We start from the raw sequence: 16,812 nt of genomic DNA, 5'->3' as shown, positions 1-16,812 counted from the left end.
GGGCTGTTATAAGGGCTACGTTGGTATTAAGGGGATTATTCTCGATTTCGTTTGCAGGCCTGGGGTCTGGTCAGGGCCTGGGGCCAGGGCTGGAGCCATCACAGGGGCTACATTGGTGTTAAGGGTTTATTTGCAGTTTTGGTGACAGGCCTGGGGCTGGAGCCATTATAAGGGCTATGTTGGTGTTAAGGGGTTTATTCCTGATTTCAGTGACGGGGATGGGGCTGAGGCCAGGGCTGGGGCCGTTATAAAGGCTACATTAGCACTAAGGGGGCTATTCCCGATTTCGGTGACAGGCTTGGGGCTGGGGACTGGGCTGGGATCAGGACCCAAGACTAGGGATGGGGGTGGGCCTGGGGCCAGGGATGGGCTGGAGCTGGCGCCATTGTAAGGGCTACCTTGGTGTCAGGGGGGTTATTCCGGATTTTGGCCACAGGCCTGGGACTGGGGCCGGTGTCAGGGCCCAAGACCAGGAATGGGGGTGGGGATGGAGCCGGGACTGGAGCCATTATAAGGGCTACATTGGTGTTAAGGGGATTATTCTCGATTTTGATGACAGGGCTGGGGTCAGGGCCTTAGGCCGGGGCCGGGGTTGGGGCTGGGGCTGGAGCCGGGCTCTGGTCCCGCAGCCCCGGCTCCGGCCGGGGGGAGCCCAGCCGCCCCTCCGCCCCGAGGACCCCACTCCCGGACCGCGATGGCTGCGGAACCAAAGCGCAGGGGCGCCGGGGGCGGGGGGAGCGCCGGGCCGGAAGTGCGGCGCCGCGGGGCCGGAAGTGCGGGGCCGCGGGGCCGGAAGTGGGGGCGCTGAGGGGCGGCCATGGGCCGCAGCCGCTCCCGGTCGCCGCCGCGGCGCGGTAAGGGGGGTCGGGGGTCGGGAGCTGGGAGGGGGGTCGGGGGAAGCCGGGGGGTCGCTCCTGGGGGTCGCTCCCGCGCTGAGGGGCGGATGCGGCCCCGGCGGGACGGGGCCGCGCTGAGGCGGGAGAAGGATCCGGGCCCCTTGGGGGAGGCGGAGCAGCCAGGCCCGGGGCGGGGAGCGCGGGGGTCCCTGGGGTCGACCCCAACCTTGGGCGAGGGACGAGCCCCCTCCAGGGCGGGGGGCGGTGGCGAGGTCTCGGCTCTTCGCTCCGAGCGAGCAGAGGCTCCGTTCCTCCCGCTCCCCCCGCACGCCGCCTCCCGTCCCCCTGCAGGCACCTCAGCTTTCTGGGGAGCGATCTGCCCACAGGTCGGTCACCCCGCTCCTGGGTGAGGGGCTTTGCCTGCTGCTCATCCCACCTCTGTGGGTGCTGGTGGAGGCCTGCGAGCCCAGCCGCGGGCAGAGGGGCCGGGCGGGCGGGGGTGTCGTTACGGGGTCTCTCTCTGCTCGGAAACTGTCGCAGCGTCGACGGGATTGTGTTTGTCAAGCGGGCGGCGCAGGGGGAGAGACGTGAGGAAGCAGAAGCTAAATGGAGCGCTGCCTTTCTCCATGCAGAGCGCAGGCGTTCGCGGTCCACCTCCCGGGAGAGGGAGAAGAGGCGCCGGGAGCGGTCCCGGTCCCGGGACAGGGACAGGAGGAGGAGCCGCTCTCGCTCCCCGCACCGCAGACGGTCCAGGTGAGGGGCAGAGACGCCAGCGCCGGGGTGGGGACGAGACAGGGAGCCCGGGTGAGGTACAGGGGCGGCGGGAACTCGTTAATGCTGTGAAACAGAGCCGGGGAGCCACAAACCCGCCTGTGTTTGCAATGCCAGGTCGCCGAGACGGCACCGATCCAGCTCCTCTTCCCCGCCGCGGGTGAAGGAGAGGCGGGATGAAGAGAAGAAGGAGATAAAGGACTCCAAAGGCAAAGAGCGTCAGATCACGGGTGAGGGGGTGGATTTTCCTTGTTAAATACGTCCCAGGTTCCTTGCTTGGGTTGGGTTGGGGGATGCCTGGCTACTTATTTAAAACGATTTTGTTGAACCCCCACGGCTGCATTTGCTAAACTCTCGTATTTTGTTGCCTTGGCAGAGGAAGATTTGCAGGGCAAGACAGAAGAGGAAATTGAGATGATGAAAATGATGGGCTTTGCCTCTTTCGACACGACAAAAGTGAGTGCAGATCAGTGCGGTGGAGCCTGCAGCTGCCTCCTCAGGGCTTGGCAGTGTTGCCATGCCCTTTTTGGGGCCAAGATGCCGAATATTGGGACCTTTCTTCTTCATGTCTTTCAGGGGAAGAAGGTGGACGGCGCTGCGAATGCGTACGCCATCAACGTGTCCCAGAAGAGGAAATACAGGTTTGTGCCCAGCCTTTATTTTCTGATAGAAAGAGAATTTCTTCAATGAGGTAACGCAGCGCGGAGGAAACTCCGTGGCTGCACGCTGAAGCTGCTGCCTCTGGGTGATGCAAGGGGGTGATCCGGCTTCTCGGGCCTTCAGGAAAGAGTGAAGTTTGCGGTTTTTAGTGTCAAACAGAGGTGAGAGGCCGCTGGTTTCTCTTGGAAATGGCGAAAGCAGAGGTGAGTTGCGAAGGAGCACGTTGCAGGCAGGCGGGATGTGCTGGGTGCGGCCTGAGCGGAGTGGGAGCAGCAGCCATGCCCAAGCAGCACAGTTTGCCTGTTTCTTTGGTTTACCAAAAAACCAACCAACCCCACCCCCATATGTCAGTTTTGTTTCCTTTTTGTGGGGAAGCCGAGTGTACAGCCCTGCAGCACCGCCAGCCTTCACTTTGCCGGGTGCTGGTCTGGCAAGTGCCAGGGCCCTCAAAGGATCCAGCGCCGCCTTGCCCGGAGGTTTCCTGCCCGTGTCCATGCAAATCTGCAAGGAATTGGCTTCCCTTGGGTGGTTTTGTGTGGATTTCTTTAGAGCTGGGAGCCCCGGGGGGGAGGCTGGTGCTGACGCCGGTGCCATCTCCCTGCCCACAGGCAGTACATGAACAGAAAAGGAGGATTCAACAGACCCCTGGATTTCATCGCTTGATGCTGGGCTCATTGTGGGAGAACCACCCGCCGAGGAGGATCGCACTTCCCTGCACACGCGGGTGGCTCAGAGACTGGACTTCGGAGGAATTGGGCTTATTCCCAACGAGTCCCGTGGCGCTCGCCCTGCCCCGCAGCCACAGCGGGTACGAGTCACCGTTTCCCAGAGTACTTTTGTTATTTTATTTTATTTTTTACAGTATCCCTTGTGGTTTGTTCCTTGCTGGGATTTCGTTGTATTTTTCCTGTTGTTTTCCGACGTGGCATTTCCCCATTACAGTAACACCCCCCACCCCCCATATTTTTCCTTTTACAATCCCAGACTGGAGCATGGGCGAGGAAGGCAGACCCCTGGCTGGTTGTTTTCTTGTGACGCGGGGACCTTACGCCCCAAAACGCTTCAATTCCCCCGTCACACAGATACATATAAATTTATACAATTAAATTAAACTGCGCATGGCCGCACCACCCCCTGTTTGGGGCCTTTTTATTGCAAAACCCGCTTTTTTTGCTGGTTTTTTTGGCGGCCTGGCTGGGTGTTTTCTAACAGCAGGGTGTTCCATTGGCCTCTTGACTTCCTTGTTAATTAAGGAAGGCTTTTGCTAATTAACACCAGACTCAGTGGGGCGGGGGAGGCTGAGGGAAGCCCTGGGGTCACAAGTGGGGGCTGGTTCACCCCCTGCCCCAGCTGTGGGTTTGGGGAGGGAAGGGGCCAGGGGGGCTCCCCTTGTCACCTGCTGTCTAGAGGGGGACAGGTGCCCCCGGGGGGGCTGTGGGATATGGAGCACTGCACTGAGGTGCTCCCAGTTGGGGGGGGGGGGGGGGGGGCTTTGGGCCTTGTTTACCCGGGCAGGGGGGTCTGGGTCCTGCGGAGGGGGTGGGCCTTGCTTGAGGGGGACCCTGAGTGATTCCTGATGCGAAAGGGCCCTGTCTTGGGGAATGGGGGGGCCCTAGGTGCTCCCTGCCCTGACTGGGGGGCGGTGCCCAAGGGGTCTCTGCCCTGGAGTGGGGGGTCACAGCCTGCGGGGGGGGGTCTCTGCCCCGGGGTGGGGGTTTCAGCCTGGAGTGGGAGTGCCCCGGGGGGGGGTGTCTCTGCCCCGGGGGAGGGTGTCTCTGCCCCGGGGGGGGTGTCCTTATTCCAGGGTGGGGGTCCTTGTCCCGGCGAGGGGTATCCAGGGGGTCCCAGCCCCGGGGTGGGGGGTCCCAGCCTGGCGGAGGGTGCTCGGGGGGGTCTCTGCCCCGGAGTGGAGGGTCCCAGCCCGGAGGGGGGTGCCCGGGGGGGATGTCTCAGCCCCGGGGGGGTCCCCGTCCCCCCGCCCCGCCCGGCTCACGATGCCAGCTGGAGCCGGCGCCCCGCCCCCTTTGCACTCCCCGCCCCGCCATTGGCTGCCCGGGCAGGAAGTGAGTCAGGGCGAGGGGCGCGGCGGGGCGGGCGCTGGGGAAGGGCCGTGCCGCCGCTCGGGGCCGGGGCGGGGGCGTGGCGTGGCTAACGGCAGGAGAGCGTGGCGCTCTCAGCCAATAGCGCCGCGCGGGGGGGCGTGGTCTCCAGCACGGCCTCCACCCTCCGCCGCGTGTTGGGCTGGGCCTCCTACCGCCTTCCTCCAATGAGCGGCGGCGGTGGGGGGGCGACGCCCAATGAGAGGCGGCGGGGGGCGGGGTGGGCAGGGGCCTGGCGGAGCGGCCGGAGGCGGACCCACGCCGCCGTTCCCGGCCCGGCCCGGCCCGGCCCGGCCCGGCGCGCCATGGCGGCTTGCGGCGGCCTCAGCATCCAGCTGCTGCTGGAGGCGGCCGAGTACCTGGAGCGGCGGGAGCGAGGTACCGCCTGTCCCCCGCCCTCCCCTCCCCCCCCGGCCCGGGGCCGCCCCCCGCCCCGGGCCCGGCGCTGACGGCCGCCCCGCCGTTGTGTTTCCGCAGAAGCCGAGCACGGGTACGCCTCGCTGCTGCCCGGCGGGCGTGCCGGGGGCGCCCTGCGGCGCCGCGCCAAGGCCAGGAGGGGCGGCGGCGGCAGCAGGTAACGGCCGGCACCGGCGCGGGGGGGGACGGTAACGGAGCTTGGGCCTGGCCCCCACGCCCCGGGCTGGGCGGGAGGGGGCTCGGGGCTGCCCGGGGCCCGCCTGGCGTGGGGGAGGCTGTCACCGGGCCCGCCTGGCGGAGGGAGATGTCGCCGGGTCCACCTGGCGTGGGGGGGGACGGACTGGCACCAGGCTCGTCGTCACCGGGCGGGTGGCCCAGCCGAGGTGTCACCAGGAGGTGGGGGACGGTGAGGTCTCGCTGCCACCGGGCGTGTGGCCAGGCTGGGGGGGACCCCGCTGTCACCGGGTGCGGGGGCACGGTGAGGTCCCACTGTCACCGGGTGGCTGAGCCCGGTGAGGTCCCACCGTCACAGGGCGTGTGGCCAGGCTGAGGGACCCTGCTGTCACCGGGTGCCAGGGCACTGCGAGGTCCCACTGTCATGGCACACCGGGTCGGGCTGGGGGGGACCCGCCTGTCACTGGGTGGCCGAGCCCCGTGAGGTCCCGCTGTCACCAGGCATGTGGCTGGGCCGGGGGACACTCCTGTCACCGGGTGCCAGGGGCACGGTGGGGACCCGCTGTAACCAGGTTGCCGAGCCCGGTGAGGTCCTGCTGTCACGGAGCACCTGGCTGGGCTGGGGAACCCTCCTGTCACCAGGTGACAGAGCCTGGTGCGCTCCTGCTGTCACAGGGCGTGTGGCCGGGCCAGGGGGACCCCCGCTGTCACCGGGTGCCTGGGGTACAGCGAGGTCCTGCTGTCACCAGCTGGCCAAGCCCATTACAGTCCCACCATCATGGGGCATGTGGCTGGGCTGGGGGACCCCACTGTCACCGGGCACCTGGCGGGGCTGGGGGGGACCCCACTGTCAAGGGGAGGGCTCAGGCTCCAGCCCCACAGCCCCTCCCCCCCCCTTTCCTCCTCACACCCCCCCCAAGAGGCTCCTGTCGGCACCCCCCACCCCCAATTCAGACTGACGCACACCCGCCGGGCCGGGATCCCACCGGCACATCCCGGCGAGGCGTGGGGGGAATCCTCCTGCCCCAGGCCCGAGGCGTGCGGCCTGCGGGCACGGCGGGGGCGTCGCGGGGGGGAACGTGGAAGTTGGACTTTTCGTTTCGGGCACGCGCAGCCAAGGCTCGGGGAGTGAAACTGCTCTCAGTCTGCCGGGATTCTCCCTAAGGAACGCGAGATTCTTCTAATACGCTTTTGGCCGAGCGCGGGGGGGTTGTTCAACGCTTAGATTAAGTCACCTGGTGCTGCTTTCCTTTGAAAAAAGGAAATTTCTTCGTTATCATCCCCAAAATCCATCCAGAGCCTCAACTCAGGTTATTCCCTGCTGATGCTAAACAGGCAGCTGGTTCCCGGGAATCTGGAAATCCCTTTAGTCCCAGCTGAAGTTGGCTCTGAGCAGTTACGTTGTGCTGCAGGAGGGAGTCCCACCAGCCTGGGCTTTGTGTGGGTTTTAGGGAGTATTTAATTACACCTCCCAGAGCCGTGGATTAATTGCTTAACGCTCTCGTGTCTCATTTTATTTGCTCGCTCTCCTGGTTTGTACAACGGGAGCAGCCACCTCGGAGCCACTGCGAACCGGAGTCGCCGCGCTGACTTCTTCTTCCTTTCCAGTGCCCGTTGTGGTTTGTTCAGTCGCTTTAACGATGTTAAAAATTACTTGTGTCCTCGCTGAGGTGCCGGTACCGGCTGGCTTTCCGGAGGGCAGGCTCCGGAGTGCCGCCCCTGCACCGGGACGTGCACGCCCAGCCCCCAGAAACGGCTCCGAGAGCCACCGCGTCGGGCAGAGCGAAGCCTGAGCATGTTCCCCCCGACACGTCAGGGCGGCCGAGCGCTTCCCGCCTGGCTGCCCTGCTTTGGGCTGTTTGCCCAGGGAGGAGCGACACGGCGATGTCACCAGATATGTCACGTTTTTCTGGTTGGGAGCAAACTCGTCAGCGTGACGCGGCGACAGCTGCCCTTTGATAGCTGCCCTCGCAGCAGATACCGCCCGGAACGCCCTGCCGGTTCTGTTCCCACCCTGATTCCTGGTGTCTCGCTGGTTCACGGGGCGTTCCCGTCTGACTCCCCGTGCGGGGTGCTGGGGCCAGCAGGCTCCCGTTAGCGGAGCAGGAGGCAGGTGAGGTCCCTCCTCAAACAGGCTCCAAGTGAATTGGTGGGTCGCACCTGCACACCGCTTCAAATTTCCTTTCCGAGGGTGTGGGGCTCGTCCTTTGCCACAGGCGAACGGTAACAGCAGGACGAGGGTCCGTGTAGTATTAAAAAGACAAGGGGCAGCTGCAGCGCCTGCGTTACCCGGCGCTTGCTGTGGTTTGCAGGAGAAACGGCGGCGTCTCGCAGGCGGTGCTGGTGCTCAGCTGAAGCGCTGGGCTGATGGCGAGGGCTCAGGTGGGGGGAGGCGCCACCAGCGGCTCCGGGGGCCCGCAGCGAGGTGGGCTGCCCACCCGGGGTGAGGCTGCAGTGCCCTTGGGCCCCCTCTGATCCCCTGTCCCCTTTCACCCAGAATTAAAATCCATGCGCTAAGGAGCCTTTTTATCAATATTAGTGATTATAGACGCAAACCAACAAAGCAGCCCCCGTGCTAAGAAGGGTTCTGAGGCAAAGGCGCAAGAGGGAGCGAACTGGTTTTGATAAACACATAGTGGTGATGGGAGCCTTCATCCCTGTCGATGCTCGAGAAGCGTTGGGTTTATCTGCGACCGCGGAGGAGCTTGGGCCCGCTGCAGCCCAGTGCCTGGCGGGGGCGGAGGGCTCGGTGTGACGCACGGGACTTTTAGCCGGAGAAAAGTTTAACGGAGGGATCATCCCGCGGGAGGCGAGACCCGAGTCCTCCCCGGCTGTTTGGTGCTGCTGTGCTCGGGATTGCTCGCCGTTCCCGGGGAGCATCTCGGCTGGGACGGAATGCCGTCGGGAACCAAAGGAGCGCGGCTGGGATGAGTCCCATTAGAAAGGCAGGAGGGCGGCGATGCTTCCCCCACGGTGATCCACCACGAAACGCTGCTGCTGAAGCAAAGACCACCACGGCGAGTGGCTCTGGCCGGTGCGCCGGTGGCATCCCTCCTTTTCCCTCTGCCATCAGGGCCTGGGGCAAAGCAGCGCTCCCAGAGCCAGCGTGGGCTTCCAGGTTGGCATCCCGTGTGAAAAACCGGTGTGTTTTTCACGTCTTTAAGTTTTCAGGCACATAACGACGTTTTTCCTGAATCGGAGTAGGTGGCCTCTGGAGCTGTAGGGAGAGCGTGGGCAGGGAAGCGGCTCTTCCCTGAGCGTCAGTCCCGGTGACGCCGGCAGCGTGGCCTCGTGTAGCTGTCCTGAGGTTTGACGGAGAGAAAATTAGTAGCAGCTCGTGTTTTCTGCCTTTTTGGAGCTTTGTCAAAATGAGGAGCTTCAGGGGAATTTGTGGGCGGATGGAACAACCTCCTGGGCTCTGGCGCGGTATTTGGCATCTCCCGTCGGTTGTTGGGCGCGGGGGATCTCCCCCCTGCACCTCGTCTCTCAGAACGGGGCGAGCCGCCAGGCAGGCGAGTGGCCGGGCAGGAGCGTCCGCGCAGCTGCCCAGGAGCCGTCGAGGCGCTGGGAGCTCCCGGTCACCATCACGTGTGGCCGGTGCCTTCCGAGCTGGCCCGGGCTCCCGGCACGGGGCGCGATGGCTCGGACGCTGCGCGGGTGTCACAGAGCCGCCAGCGATCCCCGAGGTGGCACCGATGGGCTCCATCTCCTCGCCCCACGCGCCGGGAACTGCAGATGCTGCTCTTGCTTTCTCTGCCTTTCTTGTGCAAGAAGTCTTAAAAAACGCTTTAAACCCCCCGTGCTCCAGGGCGCCCGCGCTGCCCAAAACCCGCTCTGCGCGGCTGAGGCTGTTGCAGGTTTGTGCTGGGATGGGGCAGCTTCGCTCCCGGTGCCCCCTGCCCGCTCCGGGCTGCCCTTCCCCTTCTGCACCGGGAGCCTCCCCAGCCCGTCCCGCGCACCGACTTACGTCGTTGCACCGAGGCAGCTGCTCAGTCCCGGTCCTGGCTCTAACTCTTGAGCCTCGCCGCGTTCAAATCCCATCTTACAGTTTTACTGGCCCTTTTATTGCCATTTCTCTGGCAATTCCTCCGTTGCGCCGAGCTGTCTGCATCCCTCCCGCTGTTTTCACCGCTGCCGGGGCACCGCGTGGCTCTGAAAGCCCTTGGGATTAGCAGCTTTTCCGGGGAATGTTTGCTAAAGCCCGCGTGTTAATCCTGGTTAGTGAGATGGAGGAGTTAGTAACTTGTTCTTTTGGGTTTTTCCAGGTCGACGCACAATGAGATGGAGAAGAACAGGTGAGCGCTGGAGGCTCACGGAGCCGCGCCGGGGTGGATCGCTGCTTTCCCGGGGCTGGGAGCCGAGGGGATGCTGAGGTGGGGCCGGCAGGGCAGGGATGGGATGGCTGGATAACGTGGACACTGAGGAGGTACCCGATTCCCTTTCCTGGGCTGCCGGAGCAGCTGTGCGACGAGGAGGTGGGAATATTTCTCTCCTCGCTGGTGAGCCCCGGAGCAGCGTGGCTCCCACCATCCCACCTCCTGGCTTGCTAGGGGGTATTCCCAGCCCCCTCCCCATCCCCAGGGCAATCCCCAGCGGAGCGTAGGGCCACGAGCTGCACCTCCACGTCTCTGGGGTTACTCGTGGCAGAGCCGTGCCGTCCGGCGGAACAAGAGCTTCGTGCCCTCAGCAGGCGGCTCCCGTGGCGTGCTCGGACGCCGCTCCGACCTGCCGTGCCGTGCAGGGCCGTGAGCCCCGCCGCTTTGTGTCTTTAAGGGGCAGAACTGCCCGTGTCCCGAGTGACACAGGTTAGAAAAGGCCAGAGAGGTTTATTCCTCTTTTGAAAAGACTTGAGAAAATCAACATTTGGTTACTTTGGGCTCACCTCGCGTGCCTCTTGGTTTAGACCAGAGCCGTGTTGAAATGTGTCGGCGGCGTTGCGCAAGCGCGTGCGGTAAATGCTCCGTCTTTTCCGCCCCCCCGGTGCAGGGTGGAGGACGGAGCCTCCACCCCCCTTCGCCCCTCGCTTCTCCCTGGAGATGCCTCAGTCCTGCCCTGGGGCGGGCGAGCTGGTCAGTCTTGGCCTGGACCAAAGTTTTCCGGCTTCTGGCAGGAGGAGCCGCGGGGCTGGGTGCGGGGCAGGATGGCTGACGGAGCCTGGGAGGGTCCTTCGCCCACCGGGGAAATGAGTCCTCTGACGGGTTTTTTTTCTTCTGTTGTTATGAGCCAGTGGGATTTCTGGGTTTTTTTTAGGTGTGGCAGCAGTTCAGCTGGGTGAAGTGTGCCAGAAAGGTGCTTTTATCCACGCTGCACCCCCACTTTGATGTGGAGAGCCCCGCTCGGACGTTGTGCAATCCAGAAAGTGGCTGGGCGCTCCCCCCACGCCCCACCACCCGGAGCGGGCTGGCTTTTTCCATTGTTTTTTCTGGTGTGAACAGCCAGCGTGACAAGGTTCAGTTGGGTTTTTTTAGCAGAAGTAGCCGAGGATTCGGCGGGGCTGGCTCCTTGTCCGGAGATCTCGCAGCCCATCGCTTGGAAGCCGGCGCAGCACGGTGGGACGGGTCTGCACCGCTCCCAGCAGCGCTTCCTCCCCCTGCTCAGGAAAATAATATTTGCCAAACTCCTCTTGGAGCCCGTTTGGGATTTACCCGAAAAGCAAAGACCCCGCGTTTGTTTGCGTGGTGCTTTGGGAGGGCCGTGCTGGAGGCACGTGCCCGTTCCCCCCCGTGCACCCCGCACGGCACAGGCGGGCGCTTGCAAAATCCCACTTCGCAGCTGCCTGTGCCCGTCGGGAATTTCAAAGGCGGGTGTTGCAACCGATGCCCGAGAATGTGACCTACATCCCGGGGCGGGAGTGCCGGTGGAGGGGACCCAGCGGTGCTGGGAGCGTCTCGGCTGTTGGCGGATAAAGGCACTTCCCTGGGGTGACAGCGTCTCCCTTGGCGGGGGCGCGCAGGCGGTGAGGCATCAGCCTGTGTGTTAACACAGCCAAAATCCGGTGTCGGGTGTGGAGACCCCGGGTGTGGGGACCCCCGGCGCGCCGCCGGCCAGGAGCGTGGTGCTGCTCAGCACCGGCGTTCCCTCGGGGAGCCGGTTCTGTTTGGGCCAGAGCTGTGTGTGCCCGGGCGGTGGATCCCAAACCGGCTCGTTCCTACCAAAAACAGGGAAGGGGAGCGCTCCCGAGGGATGCGCCGCCGCCTTTGCCGTGTGGTGTCGGCCCAGATGGCTTCAGCCGTCGGCGGTGACTGAACGGCATTCCTGCGGCGAGGCTTTTTGGCAGGAGAAAGACCAAAGGGGATACCCTCACCCCGAAATTCCAGGTCTTTGGCAGCCCCCCGCCAGCCGGCACCCCGAAAGGCACCGGCAGGATTCGGTTGGTGGGGTTGGCTGGAGCTGAACCCAGTTTTTCAGAAACATCCTTTTGTCCAGCTGCAGTTTTCCCCCGGCGTACGGAAGCCACCGGAGGGTGGGAGGGCGCGTGGTGCCACCTGCCCCCGTACCCCCGCGCAGGGGGTGGCGTGGGCAGCGGGTACCCGAGCGCTCAGCACCCCCCGTCTCCCCACAGGCGTGCCCACCTGCGGCTCTGTCTGGAGAAGCTGAAGGGGCTGGTCCCGCTGGGGCCCGAGGCCGGCCGGCACACCACCCTGAGCCTGCTAACCAGAGCGAAACTGCACATCAAGGTGAGCCCCCCGCCCGCTGCGGCGGTGCCGTAACCTGGGGGGTGTCCCCGTGGGGCTGCCGGGGTGCCCGCATCCTTGGACGGGATGATGCTCATGGCCGGGTCAGGGCGTTGGGTTGGAAACGGGGGTGGGGGGTGGTGCTGCGGGCGGTCCGTGTCGCCCTTCCCCCAGTCGGTGCGATTCTCCTTGTGCTCCACAGCCCGATTGCCACCCGGCGCCCTGCGCTGCCGCCACGTCCAGAGGATTTAGGGACGCAGCTGGGGGCAGGACGGGAGCGCGGCTGCTGGTTTCTTTCCCTTCTAGACTAGCTCGTACTTTGGTTTGTGCCCTTCAGCCTTCGACGCACCTCGCTGGGTGCATTTCGAGCTCCATGTGCCAGGAGATGAGCGGGAGGGCGCTGGCATCGGGCTGCGCTCGGCTCTTTAGTTATCAGAAAGTCTGCAGATACGTAAATAAGGGGGGGGGGGGCGGCTCCAGCGTGGCCGTCACACAAACCATCGAGGGGGAGCGTCCCTCACGTGCCTTCTCCAGCCACCCTGGGCCAGTTCCATCCTGCTCCTACCCCAGGCGCTGCGCCCTGCTCCGGGGTCTCTTGGCTTGGGGGATGATAAAAATTGCGTCCACGAGTCGTGCGCTCGATGTGGGAGCCGGGACCCCCCGGTAGCTGGCGTTGGGCGGGTTGGGTAGGGAGGGCAACGTTTGACGTGCGGCTGGAGGCCGGGGGGCTCAGCGCCGGCCCTCTGCTCCGCAGAAGCTGGAAGACTACGACAGGAAAGCCGTGCACCAAATAGACCAGCTGCAGCGGGAGCAGCGGCACCTGAAAAGGCAGCTGGAGATGCTGGGGATAGAGAGGGTGAGGATGGACAGCATCGGATCCACCGTTTCTTCGGAGCGCTCCGACTCGGATAGAGGTGAGACCACGCGCTCGGGACGGAGCGGGGCCGGTGGGGGAGGGGGCTGGCCGGCGGCGGCGTAACGCCCACCCTGCCTCTTGCAGAGGAGATAGACGTGGACGTGGAGAGCACAGATGACCTGCCCGCGGAGCTCGACTGGAGCAGCAGCAGCCCAAGCGACTCGGACGAGAGAGGGAGCCTGCAGAGCGTCTGCAGCGACGAGGGCTATTCCAGCGCCGGCGTGGGGAGGCTGAAGCCGCAGAGCAGTCACAAGCCTTCCCCGGGTTTATAAGATGCAGCTCCCGTAGCCGTTCCGCCCGTCACCGTTTCCCTTCTGGATCTCCTCCGGTAGCACACCAGCCCGTCCCGATGTTCTCCTGCGCGTAAAACATCTTCCCGCGCCGCCGACCGAAACGAAGCTGAGCTTTGCCGACGTCCCGAAACACGGCGCAGGGCGGCAGGTAGCCAGCTGCTTCCCGGGGCTCGCGGCCTCCGCTGGCCTCCACTGGCCTCCACTGGCCTCTGCCGGCCTCTGCCGGCCTCCACTGGCCTCCATTTGTCTCCGCTGGCCTCCACTGGCCTCTGCTGGCCTCCACTGGCCTCCATTTGTCTCCACTGGCCTCCACTGGCCTCTGTTAGCCTCCGCTCACCTCTGCTCATCTCCGCTGGCCTCCTCCCACCCAGAACCCCTCTCCGCCAGACCGTTACGTTCCAGCCACAATTTGAAGCACCCGAGAACGTCGCAGCAGTAACGGCGACCCCCAGGTCCAGGCTGTTCCCGCCCCGTGTTCCCAGATCTACTCCACGTTTTCCCCGCGACGCTGTGCACCGTTGGTGGGTGGCAGGGCCCCGAGGCGGAGTTGTTGGGTGAGGATGTGAGGGCAGAGCCGGCGCGGTGTAGCTCCGCGGTGTAGCTCCGCGGTGTAGCTCCGGGGGCGAGCAGAGGCGAGCTGGCCGTCGGCAGCGGCAGCGTGTCTTGGGACACGTCTCCACCAACTCCAAATAACCCACCTCCAAACAGCCCAGGCGGCAGCGCAGCGGCGTACGCCCAGCCTGGCTCTGCCACCTTCCCATGGCCAGAGCACGGCTGACGTCGAGGACGCTGCTTGGGAATGCTCTGGGGCTCGGCTGGCATCGGCACCCCTCTGGCAGAGCCTCGGGTCGGGCGCCTTCGGTCTGGGAAGTTTTCTGTCCTGCCTAAATCCGAAACGGTCCCTGCCCCCATCCCGTGTCCCGTGCACCGTCCCAGCTCCAGGCGAGCGCTCCTGGAATTTCCTTTCCACGCTTCTTGTCTCGGGGACAATTTATTTCTACCTCGGAGAGATGGACAAAGATTATCTCCATCCCTTTAGCACAAAACACAAAGATGATGCCTCATCTGTTTTACAGAGGCGATGCCCGGCCCCCCTCGAATCCATCGTTTAGCAATTCAGCAGTTTAGCAATAACCCGGCGACGAGGGGGAGCGGGGGGGCAGCTGGCGGCGCCCGAGGGGACGCCACGGACCTTGAGCCCCCCCTGGGCACGCGCCGGGCTCGCGGGGGACTTCGGCCGCCACCCGAGGGAGACGAACCCGAACACGCCAAGGAAGGGCCAGAGCCCTTCCCCCCAGCCCGAGGGTGGGGGTCCCGACCAGGGAGCACACGGAGATGTACGGCAAACACCGAGCTATAAATAGTATTTATTTGTTTTTCTATGGACCGAAGATAACGTTCTTACGACTTTCTGCTTTTATAGATGTTCTGGAAACTTTGATACATCGAGGTCTGCTAACGGAGAGGTTTCTTTTCCCCTTAAGCCAGTCAAAGGTCTTTCCCACCTCTCGCTCGATCCCTGTCGGCACCCGGCGAGGAGCCGCTTCGTGCTCCGAGGGCTTTTCCGAGCGGCAGGAGACAAACCCGGGCGTCCCGCGCTCTGCGCAGATCCCACCGAGGAACACCGAAAGCCACCGAGATGCTCCACAAAGTGCAAGCGAACGAACGCTATAAAACTCAACTCTTTTTTTTTTTCTTTTTTTTTTTTTCTCTTTTTTTATTAAATCCTAAATCTATTTTTGGATGGTTTGAAGCCTTTGAGAAGCGAGAGGATGGGAGATGGCGCTAGTGCAGCCTTCACAGTCTCGGCTTTTTTAGCCCGTGCTGGTTTTAAGAGGAAAAAATCAAAATGACAAGGGATATTTACTGTTTGGTGGTTTTTTTTTTAAGCAGCTGGAATTTTCCAACATCCGACAGGTTTGCACTGACCCGTGGTTTGGATACCTTCAGCATCCGTACGCCCCAGGCGCAGCAGCCAGCCTTCGGCGCAGGAGCTCAAACCCCCACGCTTTCAAAAAGAGGGGGGGGAAAAAAGACAAGAAGAGGAAAAGCACAGAGGGGGGAAAAAAAAGGGGGAACATCACCTCAAGCCCTCCCGCACCCTCTCCCAGAACCCAGCCTGGGAATCCCAGCTGCGCCGCGGATCTTGCTGCCTGTGAGCAGCGAAGGGCGACGGCGGGATCAGGACGCGCCGTCGCGGTTGGATGGGAGGTAGAACCCGGTTGGGTTTGGGTTATTCCTTAGATAAACCGAGGTTTAAGGTTTCCACTCGGCATAAATTATTACTTTTTTCAGTCTCGTGCCTTTTTGAGTTACCCACCACCTTCTGCTGGTGAAACGCCGTCGGGGGGGGTTACCCACCCCCCCCTTTATTTTTTTTCTGTCCCAAAGTAATAATTACCGGACCTTTGCACTGTTGGGATGCGCTCCTCTCCAGCCTGAGGGCGAAGAGAAACGGGAACCCTCCGAAACGATGCACTAACCTGGAATGGGGCTGGAAACCCAGCGGCTGAGTCCCGGGGAGCGGCCGGGACCGTCTGCGGCACCTTTCGGTCTCGCCAGGCGCCCGGTGGCTGTGCCAGCCTTTTCCTGGAATTCACTGATCCACCAGCATTCCTAAGAAATAAGATGCAGGAAGGACATTTTTGTAGCTTGTGATTTTAAAAAAGGGGGCGGGAGGAGCCGCTCGCGCACCCCGCGTTTACGACGGATCGTTGCACAGACGGGCGCGAGGCCGAACCACGCAGTTTGGGGCTGGTTTTTTTTTTTTTTTTCTTTTTCCTTGCGGAAGGCAGATCCTGAACCTCCATCCCTGTCTCCCTGAGCCGGGACCCACCTGCTGGCAGAGAACGGGGCGCTGCTGGGAACAGGGAGCTGCCCACACCCCCCCGGAGCCGATGGTCACCCCGGCGCGTTGCTCCCGTGCCCCACGGTGCAGCCGGAGCTTTGGGCACCGCCTGGCCCCGTTGGCAGCGGGTCCCAGGTCTGGATGCTGCCCCGTTCCCGGAGAAAAGCTGCTGCAGCCCAGCTCCGCGCCGGCTCCCTGGGAAGCACCACGTCCTCGCTCTGCCCAAGCCACGAGGTTCATTTCATCCCGTTAATTCACCCGGCGCCGCCGCACCAGAGCCAGCCGAGTGTCGGGATTTTGCCTTGTTGACGTGCTTCCTTCGCACTTTTCCATCTTTTTTTGTCCCTCTCGTTTCTTCTTTTTGCTTCCCAAGAAGCCAACACCATCAGCTTCACCTTGGGCAGCCGAGAGCCAGGTAGCGGCAGGTGGGAGAATCCCGGTTCCGTTCCCAGCCCTCCGGTTCCCGCTGTAAATACGTCGTTATCCCGAACCCCGTGCCAGGCCCAGCCCGTGGTGCTTTTCACAACCCTTTGGCACGTCTGCGTTGTCGAGGCCCTCGGCCGGGTCCGTGGGTGCCGCTGTCTTGTCCCACTGTTAGAAAATAAATTATTTCATTATGAAAGGGAAGCGTGTGCCGGCCGCGGCCTCGGGAAGCGAGCGGGAGGCTCCCGGGGACGTCGCTCGGAGGGGGGGATCCGGGACCCCCGGGAAGGCAGAGCCCAGCGGCGCAGACACCTCGTTGTGTCCAGAGGGGTCCGGGCCCCCCCAGCCGCCCCGTGGTGGGGGTTTGCCCCACGGCTGAGGGTCCCCGGGCAGGTTGAGCTCTGGGTTTGGGGGTGTTGCTGCGCCCGTGTTGGGGGGGGGCCCGTCCTGCCCCTGGTGCTGCGGTGGCTCAGCGCCTGGCAAGGGGTGCAGGAGGGGCCGGTGCCCAGGGATCGGCCCCCACAATCCATCCCCTTAGGACCAGCCTGGGTGCAGCTGCAGCTCCTCTGTGGCGCCGGGGGGTCTGCAGGCAGCCTCGGCCCGTGCCCCCACCAGCACCCCCGCAGCTGCCCCACACCCCGCGGGCAGCGCATCCCGCTGTGCCCGCCGACACCAGGCAGCATCCGGCATCCCACATCCTG

At 63.8% G+C, this 16,812-nt stretch overlaps 2 protein-coding genes and 1 long non-coding RNA gene across 4 annotated transcripts; 2 read left to right on the top strand and 1 right to left on the bottom strand.

The window, feature by feature from the left end:
• The first annotated feature begins 762 nt into the window (after nt 1-762).
• Nucleotides 763-3,158, top strand: SNRNP27 (small nuclear ribonucleoprotein U4/U6.U5 subunit 27). The gene is made up of 6 exons (XM_040618230.1): nt 763-854; nt 1,469-1,589; nt 1,725-1,837; nt 1,984-2,063; nt 2,184-2,248; nt 2,876-3,158. Exons 1-6 carry the CDS (start codon nt 818-820, stop codon nt 2,928-2,930), a joined length of 471 nt encoding a protein of 156 aa, XP_040474164.1. The 5' UTR covers nt 763-817; the 3' UTR covers nt 2,931-3,158.
• Nucleotides 3,159-4,621: 1,463 nt separating this feature from the next.
• MXD1 (MAX dimerization protein 1) lies at nt 4,622-15,376 on the top strand. 2 transcript variants are annotated; one of them, XR_005831453.1, is made up of 7 exons: nt 4,622-4,744; nt 4,844-4,940; nt 9,223-9,252; nt 11,520-11,634; nt 12,386-12,545; nt 12,632-15,051; nt 15,232-15,376. XR_005831453.1 is itself a non-coding variant. In XM_040618227.1 (6 exons), exons 1-6 carry the CDS (start codon nt 4,672-4,674, stop codon nt 12,817-12,819), a joined length of 663 nt encoding a protein of 220 aa, XP_040474161.1. In that variant the 5' UTR covers nt 4,622-4,671; the 3' UTR covers nt 12,820-15,134. The 2 variants fall into 2 exon arrangements, 1 of the variants encoding a protein (XP_040474161.1); XM_040618227.1 differs by lacking the exon at nt 15,232-15,376 and having other exon boundaries at nt 12,632-15,134.
• LOC121099374 lies at nt 14,538-16,812 on the bottom strand. The gene is made up of 2 exons (XR_005831456.1): nt 15,677-16,812; nt 14,538-15,456 (listed from the first exon to the last, which is right to left on the bottom strand). It is a non-coding gene; the product is annotated as an uncharacterized LOC121099374 (long non-coding RNA).

Source organism: Falco naumanni, chromosome 19 (genome assembly GCF_017639655.2).
Source record: "Falco naumanni isolate bFalNau1 chromosome 19, bFalNau1.pat, whole genome shotgun sequence".
NCBI lineage: Eukaryota > Metazoa > Chordata > Aves > Falconiformes > Falconidae > Falco > Falco naumanni.
The sequence above is the reverse complement of the archived record's forward strand: the minus strand, read 5'-3'. Positions and strand labels throughout refer to the sequence as shown.